This window comes from Salmo salar, chromosome 23 (assembly GCF_965601325.2).
Source record: "Salmo salar chromosome 23, fSalSal1, whole genome shotgun sequence".
In the NCBI taxonomy this organism is placed as follows: Eukaryota; Metazoa; Chordata; class Actinopteri; order Salmoniformes; family Salmonidae; genus Salmo; species Salmo salar.
The window spans coordinates 4,764,035-4,785,749 of NC_138313.1; the positions used below are offsets into that span (position 1 = coordinate 4,764,035).

General features: G+C 42.4%; 1 protein-coding gene across 1 annotated transcript in view; it reads right to left on the bottom strand.

Moving 5' to 3' along the window:
* The window catches only part of LOC106583961 (discs large homolog 1-like protein), a 231,982-nt gene that overhangs the window by 79,264 nt on the left and 131,003 nt on the right, over positions 1-21,715 (bottom strand). The window contains exons 8-11 of the mRNA XM_014168679.3: positions 21,335-21,479; positions 20,119-20,245; positions 6,883-7,039; positions 6,623-6,725 (exon numbers count right to left, since the gene is read on the bottom strand). Of these exons, the coding sequence (XP_014024154.3) occupies positions 6,623-6,725; positions 6,883-7,039; positions 20,119-20,245; positions 21,335-21,479 (532 nt within the window). The remainder of the gene's footprint in view (positions 1-6,622; positions 6,726-6,882; positions 7,040-20,118; positions 20,246-21,334; positions 21,480-21,715) is intronic.

Genomic DNA, 21,715 nt, shown 5'->3' on the forward strand with positions numbered 1-21,715 from the left:
ATGCTCAAACTCGCATACTTTTGATAGACTTAAAGGGGTAATCTGTAGTTGCTACATCTCTTTTTGGATTTATAAATTGTGTATATATATAGTACAGTACCAGTCAAAAGATTGGACACACCGACTTTATTTTTACTATTTTCTACATTTCTACATACTCATTCAAGGGTTTTTCTTTATTTTATTTTTCTACATTGTAGAATAATAGTGAAGACATTAAATAACACATAAGGAATCATGTAGTAACAAAAAAGTTTAAACAAATCAAAATATATTTTAGATCCTTCAAAGTAGCCACCCTTTGCCTTGATGAAAGCTCTGCAAACTCTTGGCAAAGCATGCCATTCCATGAGCACAGCATTTATTTTTCAACTCGAATCAATGAGCATAATCAGTCCTCCATGACAACAAAATCATAAACAACAGAGTAGGGCTGGCTAATAAGTCCTTAGTTTTGGGGTCACGCTCAGGTAAAACAATTTGGTCATGTTCAGGTAAATAATACTTTCATATTTCCAAGTCCTATTCTTGAAGATCAAGGCTTGTAACATTTATTGGAATGATTGGAATTCTGCTAGACTTTTTTTTAACGTAAAGATATAATTTAATCGTATTATTATTTGTAGTAGAAAGCGATGGGTTAGAAGAAGTCTACATAACCAACCCATAAAGTACAATTTTAACATCCATATATGGCCAGCTATGTAAACTTCAACATTGATTTATCCTGCAATAGATGTCCTTCAATTGGTAACATACATTTTTGTCTTCTTCTAATGCTTCTTAAGGGGAAAGTAATTTAAAATTAACGGAATGTAATCAGCTAACTTTTGGATTACCCAAACTCAGTAAAGTAATGTTACTGATTTACATTTTTGGCCAGGTAACTCACAACTATAACGGATTACATTTAGAAAGTAACCTACCCAACCCTGGCTATTGATCATAAATTGTTATTGAAACAACTCACTTGCTATGGCTTTACATCACCTGCCATCACATGGTTGGAGTGTTATTTATCCAATAGTACCCAGAGAGTGTTTTCAATGAAAGCTTCTTCTCTAACATCAGATAGGTACAGTGCGGCGAGCTCACTGAAATTCTAAATAAGGAGTTACAATCACTATCAGAACAGGTGATTAATAATAAACGCGTCTTAAATACATCTAAAACTAAAAGCATTGTATTTGGTTCAAAATATTCTTTAAGACCTAAACCTCAACTGGAGTTGTGCATAAAGAGTGTGACCATTGAGCAAGTTCAGGAAGCTAAACTGTCACGACTTCCGCTGGAGTCGGTCCCTCTCCTTGTTCGAGCAGCGCTCGGAGGTCGACGTCACTGGCCTTCTAGCCATCGCCGATCCACTTTTCATTTTCCATTTGTTTTGTCTTTGTTTTCTACACACCTGGTTTATTCCCCCATTACATGTTCATTATTTAACCCTCTGGTTTCCCCCATGTTTGTGTGCATGTTTGTTCTATTGTTTAGGCTGTTACTGACGGCTGGTATTTTGTTGCCGGGTTTTGTTATTACGCCCGTTTATTTCGTGGTACCGGTATTTTTCCCGCACAGTAGTATTGTGTTTATACTGGTGTCATCTTGTATTAAATACCTTATCCACGCATCTCAGCTCTCCTGCGCCTGACTCCTTTCACCAGTTACCCACAGCCTTGACATAAACTCCCAGGTATAACATTGGATGGTAAATGATCATGGGTAAGTCATATTGACAAAGTTGTTGTGAAGATGTTGCATCTCTTATAAAAATATGTTTTTGATACAAAAATCAACTGTACTAGTTGTTCAGGCTCTGGTCTTGTCCCATCTTGATTACTGTCGGCTAATATGGTCAAGTGCAGCAAAGAAAAACCTAGTAAAGCTGCAGCTGTCTTAAAGAGCAGCACGCCTTACCCTTAACTGCACATACAGAACTAACAACAAGCATGCCAGTCTTTCCTGGTTGAGGGTTGATGAAAAATCCATATTGTCTGTATAATAAAATAACATTCAGCTCAGACACCCATACATACCCCACAAGACATACCACCAGTGGCCCCCTTCACAGTCCCCAAATCTAAAACAAATTCACAGCAACACACAGTTTTATACAGACCGCATTGAACTCCTGTCCATCTCCAATTATTCAAGCAAACAGCAAAATTACCTTTACAAAACAGCAGGGACTGTGAGGGGACAAACACATTTTTACCTTTATTTAACTAGGCAAGTCAGTTAAGAACAAATTCTTATTTTCAATGACAGCCTAGGAATAGTGGGTTAACTGCCTTGTTCAGGGGCAGAACGACAGATTTGTACCTTGTCAGCTCAGGGATTTGATCTTGCAACCTTTCAGATACTAGTCCAATGCTCTAACCACAAGACTACGCTGCCGCCCCATGAACACACAGACACTCTAAAACACAATTTTTTTGTTTTATTGTTCGTATAATTTTTTTGTATTGTTTGTATATCATTGTATTTTTTATTTGTGTGACTGTCCTTGTCTATCAGTGTATCAATGTTTAATTAATTGTCATGTTTTGTGTTTTTTGTGGACCCAAGAAGAGTAGCTGCTGCTTCTGCAAAATCTAATGCAGGTCCAAATAAAAAAAGTATAGATACCTTAATAGAAAGTTACTCAAGTAAAAGTGAAAGTAAGCCAGTAAAATACTACTTTAATAAAAGTCTAAAAGTACAACAGTATTTGGTATTAAATATACTTAAGTATCAAAAGTAAATGTAATTGCTAAAATATTGCTAAAAGCAGACAGCACAATTTTCTTGTTTTTAAAAGGTATGAACAGCCAGGGGAACACTCCCACACTCAGACATTATTTACAAAATATGCATTTGTGTTTAGTGAGTCCACCAGGCCAGAGGCAGTAGGGATGACCACGTGCTCTCTTGATATGTGCTTGAATTTGCCAATTTTCCTGTCCTGCTAAGCATTCAGGGAAAATGGATGAAGTAAAAAGTACAATATTTTCATTAGGAATGTAGTGAAGTAAAAGTTGTCAAAAATATAAATAGTAAAGTAGATACCCCCAAAAACTACTTAAGTAAAAATACTTAAAAGTACTACTTAAGTGCCTGATCTAACTTCACTGATTCACATATCAATATTACATGGAAAATACTGAACTCCTCTACTGATCTTAATCTCTTACCCTAGTCACATTCAATACCTCACATTCTCACACACACACACACACACACACACACACACACACACACACACACACACACACACACACACACACACACACACACACACACACACCACACACACACACACACACACACACACACACACACACACACACACACACACACACTATCCCCCAACCCCTCACTCCTGTGTAGTTCCATTATTGCATCTCACCATGCATGAAATGCATACATTTGTGTGTCATTTGCCATGATCAAACAAACAATCTCCACCATTCATCATAGATCACATCACTGCTAACACACCCCCTGTTCTGCTCTGTGTCTGGTTGGTTCTCACTCACTGTGTGGCTTTTCTGCCTTTTGTGGTTTTAAGCTGCCGAGAAATGGGCGTTAGAAACTGAGACGGGATCAAGCTGTACTTACAACTCCCCATTCAGTCCCAGAATCTTTGACACATTATAGTGCCAAGCTCCTTCCACTCTTTACTGTTGAAGTATTTAGTTGAAATCTTCTTATCTACTTACTAACTCCTCTATGTGCACATAACTAACTAACTACACCTCAGTACCCTTAACTTACAGCAAGGGGGGCTACAGCCAGCCACACAGCCAGCAGGATACTCTACAGGCCCTCAACAGTGCACGATGAGGATAAGGGCCATACTCACACACCATAAAGAGAGAGAGAATAGTGGTAAGTAGGGCAATAGTGGTAATGGTGATTTAATGAGGCCTGGTTAAGGTTGAACCTCTGGTCAGGGCCAGATCTGACAATCACTAAACCCCTTTAAAACCCCTCTATCTTTGAAGGGCGTGTGGACAGACCAAAAACAGTAAAGGGTAATGATATGTAGAGCAAACAGAACAACCACAGAGGTGAGAGACATGACCTGAGCTGAGGTACCCTAGACAAATGGAATATCAGCATGCTGTAACCAAATCGTAGTGAAGTGAGAAAGAACTTTCATGTCAGTGGCAGGCAGCACAGAAGCCCTTGTTAGGAGGGGTGTTGTCCTTGTCACACCCTGATCTGTTTCACCTGTCTTTGTGCTTGTCTCCACCCACCTCCAGGTGTTGCCCATCTTCCCCATTATCCCCAGTGTATTTATACCTGTGTTCTCTGTTTGTCTGTTGCCAGTTCGTTTTGTTTGTCAAGCCTACCAGTGGTTTTTCCCCTTGCGTTTTCTAGTTCCTGGTTTCGACCATTCTGCCTGCCATTCTGTACCTTGTCACACCACCCTGGATTATTGATCTCTGCCTGCCCTGACCCCGAGACTGCCTACCATTTTGTTTTGTTACTTCGACACTGTCTGCATCTGGGTCTTCTCCTGAAATGTGATAGTCCTGTAGTTGGACGGAGATGAACGCCTTTACTTTCAGGTACAGTATCAGTCAAATGTTTGGACACACCTACTCATTCAAGGGTTTTTTGAGAAAACCCCCCCTGAAATAACACACATGGAATCATGTAGCAAGCTAAAAAGTGTTAAACAAATCTAAATATATTTTAGATTGTCCAAATTAGCAACCCTTTGCCTTGACAGCTTTGCACACTCTTGGCATTCCATCAATGGGGCGGGAGCTAGCCTAGTGGTTAGCGTGTTGGGCCAGTAACCAAAAGGTTGCTAGATCGAGTTGACAAGGTAAAAATCTGTCATTCTGCCCCTGAACAAGGACGTTAACCCACTGTTCCTATGCCATCATTGTAAATAAGAACTTGTTAATCAAGCAGCTTCACCTGGAATGCTCTTCCAACAGATGCTCAGCACTTGTTGGCTGATTAAAAAATGTTTCCCTTCAGTCTGTGGCCCAACTCATCCCAAACCAGCTCAATTGGGTTGAGGTCAGGTGACTGTGGAGGCCAGGTCATCTGATGCAGCACTCTATCACTCTCCTTCTTGGTCAAATAGCCCTTACACAGCCTGGAGGTGTGTTGGATCATTGTCCTGTTGAAAAACAAATGGTAGTCCCACTAAGCGCAAACCAGATGGGATGGTGTATCGCTGCAGAATGCTGTGGTAGCCATGCTGGTTAAGTGTGCTGTGAATTCTAAATTAATCATAGTGTCACCAGCAAAGCACACCCACACCATCACACCCCCTCCTCCATTCTTCACGGAGGGAACTACACAGAGATCATCTGTTCACCTACTCTGCATCTCACAAAGACACAGAGGTTGGAAACAAATCTCACATTTGGACTAATGTCCATTGCTCGTGTTTCTTGGCCCAAGCAAGTCTCTTCTTATTGGTGTCCTTTAGTAATGGTTTCTTTGCAGCAATTTGACCATGAAGGCCTGATTCATGCAGTCTCCTCTGAACAGCTGATGTTGAGATGTGTCTGTTACGTGAACTCTGAAGCATTTATTTGGGCTGCAATTTCTGATGCTCTTAACTCTAATAAACTTATCCTCTGCTGCAGAGGTAACTCTGGGTCTTCCTTTCTTGTTGCAGTCCTCATGAGAGCCAGTTTCATTATAACACTTGATGGTTTTTGCGACTGCACTTGAAGAAATGTTCAAAGTTCTTGACATTTTACGTATTGACGGACTGTCTTTTCTCTTTGCTTATTTGAGCTGTTCTTGCCATAATATGGACTTGGTCATTTACCAAATAGGGCTATCTTCTGTACAGTATACCACAACTGATTGGCTCAAACGCATTCAGAAGGAAAGAAAGTCCACAAATTAACTTTTAACAAGGCACACCTGTTAATTGAAATGCATTCCAGGTGACTACCGCATGAAGCTGGTTGAGAGAATGCCAAGAATGTGCAAAGCTGTCGTTAAGGCAAAGGGTGGCTACTTTAAAGAATCTCAAATATAAAATATATTTTAATTAGTTAACACATTTTTTGGCTACTACATGATTCCATATGTGTTATTTTATAGTTTTGACGTCTTCACTATTATTGTACAATGTAGAAAATGGTACAAATAAAGAAAAACCCTGGAATGAGTAGGTGTGTCCAAACTTTTGACTGGTACTGTAGTTCCAGGTAGTTTTAATTTAGTTCTGAAATGGAACACAACTTACCTCACTCAGTGTCATGAGGCTGTTTGTGTGTGCGTGTTTGTGTGTGCGTGTGTGTGTGTGTTATGGCTTTCACTCCTGCCAGGGAAGCCCACTCACCTCTTTCCCCACCTTAGAGGGTCCTGTTGCCATGACATCAGAGTAGATAACCCAATCAGTGTGTGTAACCTGTTTACCAGAGCTGTGACCTTTTTTACTCTGCAGTTACCACGGGGGACAGCAAACTCACATCACAGATCACACTCACGTCAGGCTCCATGAGTGGGCTCTCACTCTTTCGCTTCTGTTTTGTCATTCGGTCTCGCTCTCTAAATCAATCTGCAAATATCTCCTCTTGTCAATTTCTGTCTTTGTTTGATCTCATGGAAAGAAAGTGTGCTATATTACTATAGTATTAGTAGGAGTATTAGTATTTCTCACCCTCTGGCCTGTACTGGGCTATGATGGTAACCGTCTGTCCAGCGTTCTTCAGAGCAGCAGCTGCCTGCTCATGGGTCGCACTGCGGAGCTCAACCCCGTTCACCTGCACACACACAGTTTGATCAATGAACAGCAACTGAACAAGGCATGTCAATGGAGATCTACAGTCAATTTAACCTTGTCAATAATACTCATAAATCACAAGAAATCAATAAGAGACTATCACGTTTCCGTGTGTGTGTGTGTGTGTGTGTTCTTACTGAGATGATGCGGTCTCCTTTCCGGAGCTCTCCACAGAGGTCAGCAGGTCCACCAGCCAGGATGAAGGAAATAAAGATTCCCTCTCCATCCTCTCCTCCTACTATGTTAAAACCCAGGCCTGTAGAGCCACGGTGTAACACCACCTTCCTGCGCTCCCTGAAACACACACAGAAATATAAGGGAAAGGGGGATACCTAGTCAGTTGTACAACTGAATGCCTTCAACTGAAATGTGTCTTCTGCATTTAACCCAACCCCTCTGAAGCAGAGAGATGCAGGGGGCTGCCTTAATCAACATCCACGGCACCCGGGGAACAGTGGGTTAACTGCCTCGCTCAGGGGCAGAATGACAGATTTTTACATTGTCAGCTCTGGGATTCGATCCAGCAACCTTTCAGTTACTGGCCCAAAGCTCTAACCGCTAGACTACCTGCCGTATATACAGCATTACACACACATTGTTAGAGGTTGGTACTATACAGTCACAGTGTAGTACAAGTACAACCCATTAAATCAGAACACACACACCTATGTTACACACAGTACACCCTGTTACAAACTGATACACACACACACACAAAGTCGAAGCCCAGACACAAAAGGTGAAGTTTAGTTACTCCAGTCCTATTTTTGGATGTAGCATTCCCTCTAGTGGTGAGCGTGAACATTACACGTCTGTTTGGTCTGTTACAGCCATTCTCAAAAGGCGGACCAATATCCGGACCCAGAACATGGTCAATACGGACTGCGGGTCCCACTTTTTGGGGGGAACTCGGTCGGCATTCGACTCCTGGTATCATATGAACACACATAAGACGTGGAACATTTGTAGAATTTCAGGAAATTAGTTTTAAAACTGGCTAGATTTTCATTTCGCTCCATGGCATAATGTGTACAATTGCAGGAAATTATCTTTACAACTACCAACAAGAGGTGTGTGAACAATTTCATCAGTTTGGGGTCACATGGGTTGCGAGGTGGGGATTTTTAACAACACCGATACATGACAATATACATCCGGTCCATTGCCACCTAGGAAGTTTGTATGACTGGACCTTCTCAAATGAGTACCCCTGGTCTATTATTTCTCAGAAAGGCAGCATAGGCATAGACTGGAGCAGCCAGCAGAGGACACTGCTATGCTGTGTCTTTATATTCACCATCATTACTTCACTATCCCGAGACCATTTTACATTACGAACATTCAATGTCGTCTTGGTAAGCAACTCCAGAGTATATTTGGCCTTGTGTTTTAGGCTATTGTACTGCTGAAAGGTGAATTTGTCTCCCAGTGTCTACTGGAAAGCAGACTGAACCAGGATTTCCTCTAGGATTTTGCCTGTGCTTAGCTCTATTCAGTTAAATTGTATCCTAAAAAAACTCCCTTGCTGATGACAAGCATACCTTTGTATGTGGACACCTGCTCGTCAAACAACACAGCTTACCTCACATCATTGAAGTAATGAGATAGAAGTCATATATAAACTGAAATACTTCAACAAAACGATTTTGTGCTATTGCATCATCCCATTCATTGATTCATGATGGCGGCGCCAGGCAATGTTTGTTTCCTTGGACTGTCGGCGTTCAGCAGTGAAAACTAATTTTAATCGTCTGGGAATTTGCGTGCTATTAAGTGTATAATCTGCGACATGTTCGTAGTTGTCACGGGGAAAGGTCCGATGGATACCTTTATTTGTGAAAAATGTATTGAACTTGATGCAGCTAAAGTAAGGATTATTACTCTTCATAGTAAGGATTATTACTCTTCATAGTAATGATTATTACTCTTCATAGTAAGGATTATTACTCTTCAAAGTTTTCAGGGCTGATAGAATGGTGTGTTGTTGGTATCTATAAAAAAGTAATCTTTCTGTGTGTCTTTTAAAGGGTTTGTCCAGTCCTAAACAATTTGAATTTATAGCTTTAAGTCTTCAACTAGGTTATAATTCTAAAGTAACTGTTCTGAGAGTCTACCGCCATTCCTCCACTAAGAAATGTTTGTTAACTAGTCTCACTGATTTAATAGCTTCCTTTTCTAGTAGTTCTGAGATGTTTGTCGTAGGTGGCTTTAACCTGTCCTGGGGAACCCAATACAGACTGTTTAAAGGATTTTTGTAATAACCTAAACCTCACTCAGTTGATTACTAAACCCACACGTCCAAATCTGAGGGATTCTACTAAATCAACAAGAATTTACCTTATGTTTACAAATACTCCAGAGATATGTGTGGCTAGTGGTGTTTTCTCCCTGGATATTAGTGATCACTGACCTATTGTTTGTATTAGAGATGTTAGGACTCATAGGGCAAAATCATGCATTATTACAAGGAGAAATTTGTACAATTTTACTGAACAAGCTTTTTTACATGATCTCTACCATTATGATCATAATGGTATCTTAGCGCTCCCTCTCTCTCTCTGCCTCTCTTTCTCGCTCTGCCTCTCTTTCTCTCTCTGCCTGTCTTTCTCTCTCTGCCTGTCTTTCTCACTAGGGCAAACATTCTGCCTCTCTCTCGCTCTCACTCTTTCTGTTTTCGTTCTCATTTCATTGCTCACGGCAACAGCGAGCATGGAGAGGGAGCTAAGCTTAGTGACAAGACAATTGGCAGCACACTTCAGAGTGTGTGTGTGTGTGTGTGTGTGTCTAGACTACATATAAATCATATTTAGTGTCTGCCTCTGTCTGTAAGGTCCAGTGGATGTGTTTGAGGCTGAGAGACAGAGACGGACTGCTGTGGTCCCTGCTGTGGCCTGGCAATCTGTTCCTACTTATGACAGCACTGTATGTATCTCTCTGCTCTTTCTGCTGTGGCAGGAGAAAGCCACCCAAGGTGACAAGAGCTTAGCCCTGCAATCCATCTTTCTTGCTCTCTCTCTCTTTTTGTCTAGCTCACCTCCCTGCCCCCCAGACATATCTCCCCAGGAGTTACACAGCTGGCCTCCCACTAGCTTCAACACAATTCATCTTTCATAACTTTATCTGCCAATTCCAGCAGCAGACAGAGCAAGAGAGAGAGGGCAGAGAGATAAAGAGAGATAGGGGAGAGAGAGAGGGCAGAGAGAGACAGGGGGAGAGGGGGCATAGAGAGGGAGAGAGTTAGCAGAGACAGAGAGAGGGCAAAGAAGAGAGAGAGAGAATAAGAGTGGGAGAGTGAGAGAAAGAAGGGGTAGATAGCTGGAGACTGACAGAGAAAGGGATGGTTGGAGGAGGAGTAGTAGAAAGATGAGGAGGAGAGACAGTGCCTTCAGAAAGTATTCATACCCCTTGATTTATTCCACATTTTGTTGTTACAGCCTAAATTCAAAATGGATGAAATATTTTTTTTCTTCACCCATCTACACACAAAACCCTATAGCGACAATGTGAAAACATGTTTAGAAACATTTTTGCTAATTTATTGAAAATGAAATACAGAAATACCTAATTTATCACACCCCTGAGGAAATCAGTGAGCAGAAGTTTACATACACCTTAGCCAAATACATTTAAACTCCGTTTTTCACAATTCCTGGCATTTAATCCTAGTAAAAATTCCCTGTTTTAGGTCAGTTAGGATGACCACTATATTTTAAGAATGTGAAATGTCAGAATAATAGTAGAGAATGATTTATTTCAGGTTTTATTTCTTTCATCACATTCCCAGTGGGTCAGACGTTTACATACACTCAATTAGTATTTGGTAGCATTGCCTTTAAATTGTTTAACTTGGGTCAAACATTTTGAGTAGCCTTCCACAAGCTTCCCGTAATAAGTTGGGTGAATTTTGGCCTATTCCTCCTCACAGAGCTGGTGTAACTGAGTCAGGTTTGTAGGCCTCCTTGCTCGCACACGCTTTTTCAGTTCTGCCCACAAATTCTTTGCTGAGCTGCCTTTCAGGTTATGTCAATATAGGACTAATTTTACTGTGGATATAGATACTTTTGTACCTGTTTCCTCTAGCATCTTCACAAGGTCCTTTGCTGTTGTTCTGGGTTTGATTTGCACTTTTCGCACCAAAGTACGTTCATCTCTAGGAGACAGAACGCGTCTCCTTCCTGAGTGGTATGACGGCTGCGTGGTCCCATGGTGTTTATACTTGCGTACTATTGTTTGTACAGATGAACGTGGTACCTTCAGGCGTTTGGAAATTGCTCCCAAGGATGAGCCAGACTTGTGGAGGTCTACAATTTGTTTTCTGAGGTCTTGGCTGATTTCTTTTGATTTTCCCATGATGTCAAGCAAAGAGGCACTGAGTTTGAAGGTAGGCCTTGAAATACATCCACAGGTACACCTCCAATTGACTCAAATGATGTCAATTAGCCTATCAGAAGCTTCTAAAGCCATGACATAATTTTCTGGAATTTTCCAAGCTGTTTAAAGGCACAGTCAACTTCTGACCCACTGGAATTGTGACACAGTGAATTATAAGTGAAATAATCTGTCTGTAAACAATTGTTGGGAAAATTACTTGTGTCATGCATGAAGTAGATGTCCTCACCGACTTGCCAAAACTATAGTTATTGAATAAGAAATTTGTGGAGTGGTTGAAAAACGAGTTTTAATGACTCCAACCTAAGTGTATGTAAACTTCCGACTTCAACTGTACATGTTTGAATCACCTTTGGCAGTGATAAAAGTTAACAGTTAACTTTCTGGGTAAGTCTCTAAGAGCTTTGTACACCTGGATACTTTATTTTCACAAAATGTATTGGATTTAATTTCTTACAACCGACAATAACTTTTTAACATCAGATCAGCAGTTACTTACCCCAATTCTGGATTCAACTTTCGACTCATCTGCCCGGGGAACTCTATGTAATTCCGACCCAATTTTCAGGCTACCCAAGAGGAACGTTGGCGTTAGAGGCAAGGGGGAGGGGATCCTGGCGAGATTAAGGCAAAGGGAAAACCGGCCACCTCTTCCCTCCATTCTACTGACCAATGTACGTATAGTCACTCGATAACAAGATGGATGACCTCTCAAAACTGCAATATTCTTTGCTTTTATGAAACATGGCTCACGTACAAGATACCCCCCCGGCTATCCAACTAAATGGATTCTCCATTCACCGGTCGGACAGGACAGTGGAGTCGTGGAAATCGGGGGGGTTGCATCTACATCAACTCCAACTGGTGTTCTAACTCCAGCGTGGTGGAAGTGTCGACCCACTGTCTTGGAAAACCTGACAGTCAAATGCCTACCCTTCTATCTCCAGAGGGAGCTTTCAGCTGTTATCGTGACTGTTGTATACATTCCACCTTAGGATAATGAAAATAACAAGCTGGCACTTAACGAACTGTACAAGGCTATAAACAAGCAAGAACACCAACATCCAGAGGCTGCTTTTCTAAGACACTTGATGCACAACTTCCATTAACACGTCTCCAACGCCACTAGGGACGATAAAGTTTTAGACCACTGTTATTCTACCCACAAGCAAGCATACAAGGCCCTGCCTTGTCCGCTATTTGGCAAATTAGATCATGACTCCGTAATCTTGCTTCCTGTTTACAAGCAAAACAGGAAGTACCCATGATTCGGTCCATTGAGAAATGGTCACCAGAATCAGAGATTATGCTACAGGACTGCTTTGTTAGCACTGATTGGAATGTTACGAGACTCCGCCGATAACATTGACGAGCTAACTACGTCCAAAGCCGGGTTCATTAGAAAATGTATGGGCGACATTGTCCCCACGGTGAGGGTTCGCTGCTTCCCCAATCAAAAGTCCTGGATTAACACGGAGGTTGAAGCTAAGCTAAACTAAAAGACAGGGCTACCATACACAGAGCTATCGTAGACAACCCTGAGGCTATGGCCGAGGACAGGAATAAGTACAAGAAGTCCCGCTATGACCTCCGCAGAGTCATCCGCAAAAGGACAATATAAAAATAAGGCTGAATCATACTACACAGGCTCTGACGCCCGCCGTATGTGGCAGGGGCTACATACCATTACGGATTACAAAGGAAGACACAACCATAATCTGCCCAACAATGCCTCTCTACCAGACGAACTCAATTCATTTTATACAAGCTTTGACAAGAACATCGCGCCGGGTGTGAGGGCGATTACCGACCCAGAGGATTGGGTAATCTTGCTCTCCGAGGCCGACGTGAAACAGGTCTTTAATCAGGTCAACACCCACAAGGCTGCGGGGCTCAACAATATTCCAGAGTGCATTCACATCACTGACAATCTGAAATGGTCCACTCCACATGGACAGTGTGGTGAAGAAGGAGCAACAGCGCCTGCTCAACCTCATGGGGCTGAAGAAATTTGGCTTGGCATTTAAGACCCACAAAAACTTTTACAAATGCACAATTGAGAGCACCCTGTCAGGCTGTATCAACGCCTGGTATGGCAACTGCACTACCCGCAACTGCACGGCTCTCGAGAGGGTTCCCTGACTGCACTCAAGGACATCTACAGCACTCGATGTCACAGAATGGTCAAAAAGCTCATCAACCACCATGGCCTGTTCACCCCACTATCATCCAGAAGGCGAGGTCAGTACAGCTGCATCAAAGCTGAGACCGTGAGACTGAAAAACAGCTTATATCTCAAGGCCATCAGACTGTTAAATAGCCATCACTAGCCGGCCTCTACCCAGTGCCCTGACCTGAACTTAGTCACTGTCATTAGCTGGCTACCACCCGGTTACTCAACCCTGCACCTTAAAGGCTGCTGCCCTATGTACAGTGCATTTGGAAAGTATTCAGACCCCTTCCTTTTTTCCACATTTTGTTACGTTACACCCTTATTCTAAAATGTATTCAATCATTTGTTATCCCGCAATCTACACACAATATCCCATAATCAAAGTGGAAACAGGTTTTAGAAATTTTAGCAAATGTATTAAATATAAAAAACATACCTTATTTACGTAAGTATTCAGACACTTTTCTATGAGACTCGAAATTGAGCTCAGGTGCATCCAGTTTCCATTGATCATTCTTGAAAAGTTTTTACAACTTAATTGGAGTCCACCTGTGGTAAATTCAATTGATTGGACATGATTTGGAAAGGCACACGCCTGCCTACGTAAGGTCCCACAGTTGACAGTGCATTGCAGAGCAAAAACCAAGCCATGAGGTCGAAGGAATTGTCCATAGAGCTCCGAGACAGGATTGTGTCAAGGCACAGATCTGGGCAGTATGCCCAGAACATTTTTTTGAGAACTGAAAGGGGTGTCTCAGTTTCAAGGTCTCAGCTTGGAGGGAAGAAGCTTTGTGAGGTATTGGTCGGTTACATGCATGAACCAAAAGTTAATGATGAATTAATTATGAATAATGTAAATCATGCAAATATAACTTGTCTGTGTATGCAGTTAAAAAGAGAAATAACGGGACTGCCCCGACGGAACCCCCGACTGACGTGTACTATCGTGCATTAAGTTTTTTGGAACCTCTCCGGCTTCCTGATAATAAAAAAACGATTGACTTCAGGTGTCACTCTGACAGAGCTCCAGAGTTCCTATGTGGAGATGAGAGAACCTTCCAGAAGGACTACCATCTCTGCAGCAATCCACCAATCAGGCCACTACGGTAGAGTGACCAGACGGAAGCCACTCCTCAGGAAAAGGCACATGACAGCCGTCATGGAGTTGCCAAAAGGCACCTAAAGGACTCTATGACCATGAGAAACAAGATTCTCTAGTTTGATGAAACCACGATTTGAACACCTTGGCCTGAATGCCAAGAATCACATCTGGAGGAAACCTGGCACCCTTAAAACGGTGACGCATGGTGGTGGCAGCAGTATCATGCTGTAGAGATGTTTTTCAGCGGCAAGGACTGGGAGACTAGTCAGGGTCAAGGGAAAGATGAACAGAGCAAAGTACAGAGAGATCCTTGATGAAAACCTGCCTAAGAGCCCTCAGGTTTACCTTCCAACAGGACAACAACCCTAAGCACACAGCCAAGACAAGGCAGCAGTGGCTTCGGGACAAATCTCTGAATGTCCTTGAGTGGCCCAGCCAGAGCCCGGACTAGAACCCGATCGAACATCTCTGAAGAGAACAGAAAATAGCTGTGCAGCAACGCTCCCCATCCAACCTGACAGAGCTTGAGAAGATCTGCAGAGAAGAACTGGAGAAACTCCCCAAATAAAGGTGTGCCAAGCTTGTAGCGTCACACCCAAGAAGACTCAAGGCTGTAATCGCCAAAGGTGCTTCAACAAAGTACTGAGTAAAGGGTTTGAATACTTTTGTTAATGTGATTTTATTTATTTTATTAACTTTTGTAATAGTAAATCTGACTTTGGTCAGGGCTAAACTTGGTGGGTGTCTAAATAGCTAGCCGTGATGGCTGGGCTATCTACTCAGAATATTGCAAAATGTGCTTTCACCGAAAAGCTATTTTAAAATCGGACACCTCGATTGCACAAAGGAGTTCTGTATCTATAATTCTTAAAATAATTATGTTTTTTGTGAACGTTTATCGTGAGTAATTTAGTAAATTCACCGGAGGTTTGCGGGGGGTATGCTAGTTCTGAACGTCACATGCTAATGTAAAAAGCTGTTTTTTTATATAAATATGAACTTGATTGAACAAAACATGCATGTATTGTATAACATAATGTCCTAGGGTTGTCATCTGATGAAGATCAAAGGTTAGTGCTGCATTTAGCTGTCTTCTGGGTTTATGTGACATTATATGCTAGCTTGAAAAATGGGTGTCTGATTATTTCTGGCTGGGTACTCTGCTGACATAATCTAATGTTTTGCTTTCCTTGTAAAGCCTTTTTGAAATCGGACAGTGTGGTTAGATTAACGAGAGTCTTGTCTTTAAAATGCTGTAAAATAGTCATATGTTTGAGAAATTGAAGAAATAGCATTTCTAAGGTATTTGAATAACGCGCCACAGGATTCAACTGGCTGTTGAGTAGGTGGGACGAATTCGTCCCGCCTAGCCCAGAGAGGTTAAATGGATATATTGAAGCAACATCTCAAGACGTCAGTCAGGAAGTTGAAGCTTGGTCACAAATGGGTCTTCCAAATGGACAATGACCCCAAGCATACTTCCAAAGTTGTGGCAAAATGGCTTAAGGACAACAAAGTCAAGGTATTGGAGTGGCCATCACAAAGCCCTGACCTCAATCCTATAGAAAATTTGTGGGCAGAACTGAAAAGCGTGTGCGAGCAAGGAGGCCTACAAACCTGACTCAGTTACACCAGCTCTGTCAGAAGGAATGGGCCAATATTCACCCAACTTATTGTGGGAAGCTTGTGGAAGGCTACGGAAATGTTTGGCCCAAGTTAAACAATTTAAATACAATGCTACCAAATACTAATTGAGTGTATGTAAACTTCTGACCCACTGGGAATGTGATGAAAGAAATAAAACCTGAAATAAATCCTTCCCTCAACTATTCTTCTGACATTTCACATTCTTAAAATAAAGTGGTGGTCCTAACTGACCTAAGATTAAACTTTTTTCTAGGATTAAACTGAGTTTAAATGTATTTGGCTAAGGTGTATGTAAACTTCCGACTTCAACTGTAGGTACTGTACCGCTATCAATCCAGTATCCCTGCACATTGTAAATATAGTACAGTTTTGGAACTGACACTGTATATAGTATACTTACTTAATGTGTTCTTCATATTTTTTCTTATTTATCGTTTTTATTTTTTCTTGTATTGCATTGTTATTGATTATCGCTTGGTTTTGAGTTTGCAACAAAGGCAATTCACTGTACTTGTGCATATGACATTAAAAGTTGAAGTTAATTGCTTTAACATATTTTTTTCCAGTATTACTTTAGTGCCTTTTTGCAAACAGGATGCATATTTTGGAATATTTTTTTTTCTGTAAAGACATCCTTTTTTTTAGGTTAGTATTATGGAGTAACTACGATGTTGTTGATCCATCCTCAGTTCTCTTATCACAGCCATTCAACTCTATAACTATTTTAAAGTCATCATTGGCCTCATGGTGAAATCCCTGAGTGATTTCCTGTATTAATAATTTGACCATGCTCAAAGGGATATTCAATGTCTGTTTTTTTAAATGTTTACCCATCTACCAAAAGGTGCCTTTCTTTGCGAGTCATTGGAAAACCTCCCTGGTCATTGTGGTTGAATCTGTGTTTGAAATTCACTGCTCGACTGAGGGATCTTACAGATAATTGTATGTGTGGGGTACAGAGATGAGATAGTCATTCAAAAATAGTATCATAACTCAGCGCCACTGAGAGAGGCAAGAGAGTGGCAAGAAGGAAAATGACCTATTCATCGAAGTGATGAATCTCAGTAGCAGCAGCAACGTATAATAGCAACACACTCCCCTTGTCCCTACACAGATAAACTAAAACAAACAAATCAAATCATATGAACAAAACAAACATAACATATGAACATGAATGGCGCCAGAGAAGAAGGCAGACGTTTTACGTGCCCCCAACCGATTGTGTTTTTTGTTCATTCATTTGCGTTGTTTGTAACTTATTTTGTACATAATGTTGCCACTACCGTCTCTTATGACCGAAAATAACTTCAGACATCAGGACTGCGATTACTCACCACGGACTGGCAGAATCCTTTTTTTCCTTTAACGAGTCTGATGAGCCCGACGCGAACGATATACTGCTTTCTCGGGAACAGGCCCAGATCCCTGTGATTTGCGTGAAGGGGAGGCGGAGAAAAAGGGGCCGGAAGGCGGGCTGCCATCTGAGAATTCGTAGGTGATCGAATACACCCCCATTCTGCAAGCAAACATGCGATCTTTGGACAATAAAATAGATGACCTACGTGGAAGATTAAACTACCAACTGGACATTCAAAACTGTAATATCTTATGCTTCATTGAGTCGTGGCTGAACGACGACACTATCAACATACAGCTGGCTGGTTATACGCTGCACTGGCAGGATAGAACAGTGGCGTCTGGTAAGACAAGGGGCGGCGGACTATATATTTTTGTAAATAACAGCTGGTGCACGATATCTAAGGAAGTCTCGAGCTATTGCTCCTCGCCTGAGGTAGAGTATCTCATGATATGCTGTAGACCACACTATCTACCTAGAGAGTTTTCATCTGTATTTTCCGTAGCTGTTTACATACCACCAATAAAAAAAGTGGCCAGATGAACCAGATGCTAAGCTACAGGACTCTTTTATGAGCACTGACTGGAATATGTTCCGGGATTCCTCCGATGGCATTGAGGAGTACACCACATCAATCATTGACTTCATCAATAAGTGCATCGATGACGTCGTCTCCCCAGTGACCGTACATACATACCCCAACCAGAAGCCATGGATTATAGGCAACATCCGCACTGAGCTAAAGGCTAGAGCTGCCACTTTCAAGGAGCGGGACTCTAACCTGGAAGCTTATAAGAAATCCCACTATGCCCTCTGACGAACCAACAAACAGGCAAAGCATCAATACAGGACTAAGATTGAATCCTACTACACCGACTCTGACGCTCGTCGGATGTGGCAGGGCTTGCAGACCATTACAGACTACAAAGGGAAGCACAGCCGAGAGCTGCCCAGTGACACGAGCCTACCAGACGAGCTAAACTACTTCTATGCTTAATTCAAGGCAAATAACACTGAAACATGCATGAGAGCACCAGCTGTTCTAGAAGACTGTGTGGTCACGCTCTCCGCAGCCGATGTGAGTAAAATCTTTAAACAGGTCAACATTCACAAGGCCGCAGGGCCAGACGGATTACCAGGACGTGTACTGTGAGCATGCGCTGGCCAACTGGCAAGTGTCTTCACTGACATTTTCAACCTCTCCCTGTCTGAGTCTGTAATACCAATATGTTTCAAGCAGACCCCCATAGTCCCTGTGCCCAAGAACACTAAGGTAACCTGCCTAAATGACTACCGACCCGTTGCACTCACGTCTGTAGCCATGAAGTGCTTTGAAAGGCTGGTCATGGCTCACTTCAACACCATTATCCCATAAACCTTAGGCCAACTCCAATTTGCATACCGCCCCAACAGATCCACAGATGATGCAATCTCTATTGCACTCCACACTGCCCTTTCCCACCTGGACAAAAATAACACCTATGTGAGAATGCTATTCATTGACTACAGCTCAGCGTTCAACACCATACTGCCATGAAAACTCATCCCTAAGCTAAGGACCCTGGGACTAAACACCTCCCTCTGCATCTGGATGCTGGACTTCTTGACGGGCCGCCCCAAAGTGGTAAGGGTAGGTAACAAAACATCTGCCACGCTGATCCTCAACACAGGGGCCCCTCAGGGGTGCGTGCTCAGTCCCCTCCTGTACTCCCTGTTCACTCATGACTGCATGGCCAGGCACGAATCCAACACCAACATTAAGTTTGCAGATGACACAACAGTGGTAGGCCTGATCACCGACAATGACGAGACAGCCTATAGGGAGGAGGGCAGAGACCTGGCCATGTGGTGCCAGGACAACAACCTCTCCCTCAACATGATCAAGACAAAGGAGATGATTGTGGACACAGGAAAAAGAGAACAGAGCACGCCCCCATTCTCATCGACGGGGCAGCAGTGGAGCAGGTTGAGAGCTTCAAGTTCCTTGGTGTCCACATCACCAACAAACTAACATGGTCCAAACACACCAAGACAGTCATGAAGAGGGCACAACAAACCTATTCCCCCTCAGGAGACTGAAAAGATTTGGCATGGGTCCTCAGATCCTCAAAAGGTTCTACAGCTGCACCATCGAGAGCATCCTGACTGGTTGCATCACTGCCTGGCATGGCAACTGCTCGGCCTCCAACCGCAAGGCACTACAGACGCTAGTGCGACCAGCCCAGTACATCACTGGGGCCAAGCTTTCTTCCATCCAGGACCTGTATACCAAGCTGTGTCAGAGGAAGGCCCTTAAAAATTGTCAAAGACTCCAGCCATCCTAGTCATAGACTGTTCTCTCTGCTACCGCATGGCAAGCGGTACCGGAGCACCAAGTCTAGGTCCAAGAGGCTTCTTAACAGCTTCTACCCCCCAAGCCATAAGACTCCTGAACACCTAATCAAATGGCCACCCAGACTATTTGCATTGCGCCCCCCCCTGTATATAGTTTCGCTATTGTTATTTTAATGCTGCTCTTTAATTACTTCTTACTTTTATTTCTTATTCCTATCCATATTTTTTAAAACTGCATTGTTGGTTAGGGGCTCGTAAGAAATAATTTCACTGTTGTATTCGGTGCATGTTACAATTTTTTTTTTTAAATTTGATTTGAAACCCTTTGTAAAAGTGGTCAAATGACGTGTGTTCATTATCACACAGCTTACCTTGTGATCTCGTCGTCTCCCAATATGCTCTTGGGGATGGGTGAGTAGCGTCCGGGCGTGTCGGGGGTATGGGGCTGGCTAAGGTAGTTGGACGGGCTGATATGGTTGTCCTTGTGAGGGGAATATGCTAAAGAAAAAATACACACACAACGGGCCTCAGTGTTTAGATAGCAAGTTAGCATTAACGGCTAATGCTATGATAAACTGTAATAAAATGCAGCTTAGTGAGGGAGGAGCTAGGCTACTCTAGGCTAGTAACTCACTTTCTACTTGAGCCTTCCCTGGTGTAGACAGAGAGGCAGATCAGGAAACTATAAAACACATGGCTGGCAGGGGTAGGTAATCTCCTTAAATGAACACAATCGTCAATAATGGCATAAGCACCAGAACAGAACTCTCAATAACATTGTCCAGGTAAAATATGGGAGTGTTCCGCCTTAGGCAACAATGCAAAACTGAAGTGAGCTACTAAAAAAATAAGAGATCACATCTTATAATATAATCATAGGTATATTAACTAAAAGCAATGCTTGTAGTTTCTTGAAGTGAGAAAAGTGACCAATATCTATGATAAAGGTGTTTATAGGTGACAGGTTTGAAAGAGCCTATTTGAACGTGACCTGAACAGTGATTAAACCAATGTTTTCCACCAATGTCTTATTTCCCATTATGATTGGTTGAAGTCAAACTACAACCTCATCAGTCCAGTACTGTGAGACAGCAGGCATTGTTTTAAGTGAATAATACCAACGCTCTGCTCTGCCATCCTTGTTGGTTGATATTGCTATGTAGGCTACTATCAAACCACAACTGGTCATTGATTGATTTCAGTTCTTAGTGTGTAGTGCAGACCGGGGGACATCCATGGAAGTATATTCAGCGATAGTTAAATAGACAGCCATTCACACTGCTTTGATGGGATCCTCTCCCCCTTCATAAGCTTGGCTCACATTATACCTACTACTGTAAGCCCAATTCTGATGATCAGTAATTGGTCAAGATATAGGCCTACTACCTCACTGTGACTACTGGATTACTACTGTAGCTATGGGGGACAGCAGCCAGCGACAGCAGCCAGCCATGGTCCACACCACATGGCTCCTTTCAAATAACCTGCTGTCTGTCTGTCACAGCTGCCCTGGGATGTGGAAAGATTGTGATCACCATGTGTGTGTGTGTGTGTGTGTGACGCATATATGAATGTGTGTGCACTCACAGTTGGTGATGTCGGGCGGAGCGAAGCTGTCGTTCATGAAGACACTGGTGGGTTTCGCCACTTTCAAGTAAACCACATCGGGGGTGTTTTTCAAGGCCTCCACGGCATCCTCGTGACTCACCTCCTCAAGACAAGCGCTGTTTACCTGGAAGGAGAGAGAGGTAGTCATTTGGCTTTTCAGTTGATTTAGCAGTTAGTTACATACAGTAGCTGACATAGCAGGCAAACAGGCTGGCATTTTTAACAAGCCACAACAAAACTTAATCTAAGTACTTTAAGGAATCAAATGAAGTTGTATTTGTCACATGCGCCGAATTCAACAGGTGTAGACTTTACAGTGCTTGCTTATGAGCCCCCCCCCCCCCCCCCCCCAAAAAAAAA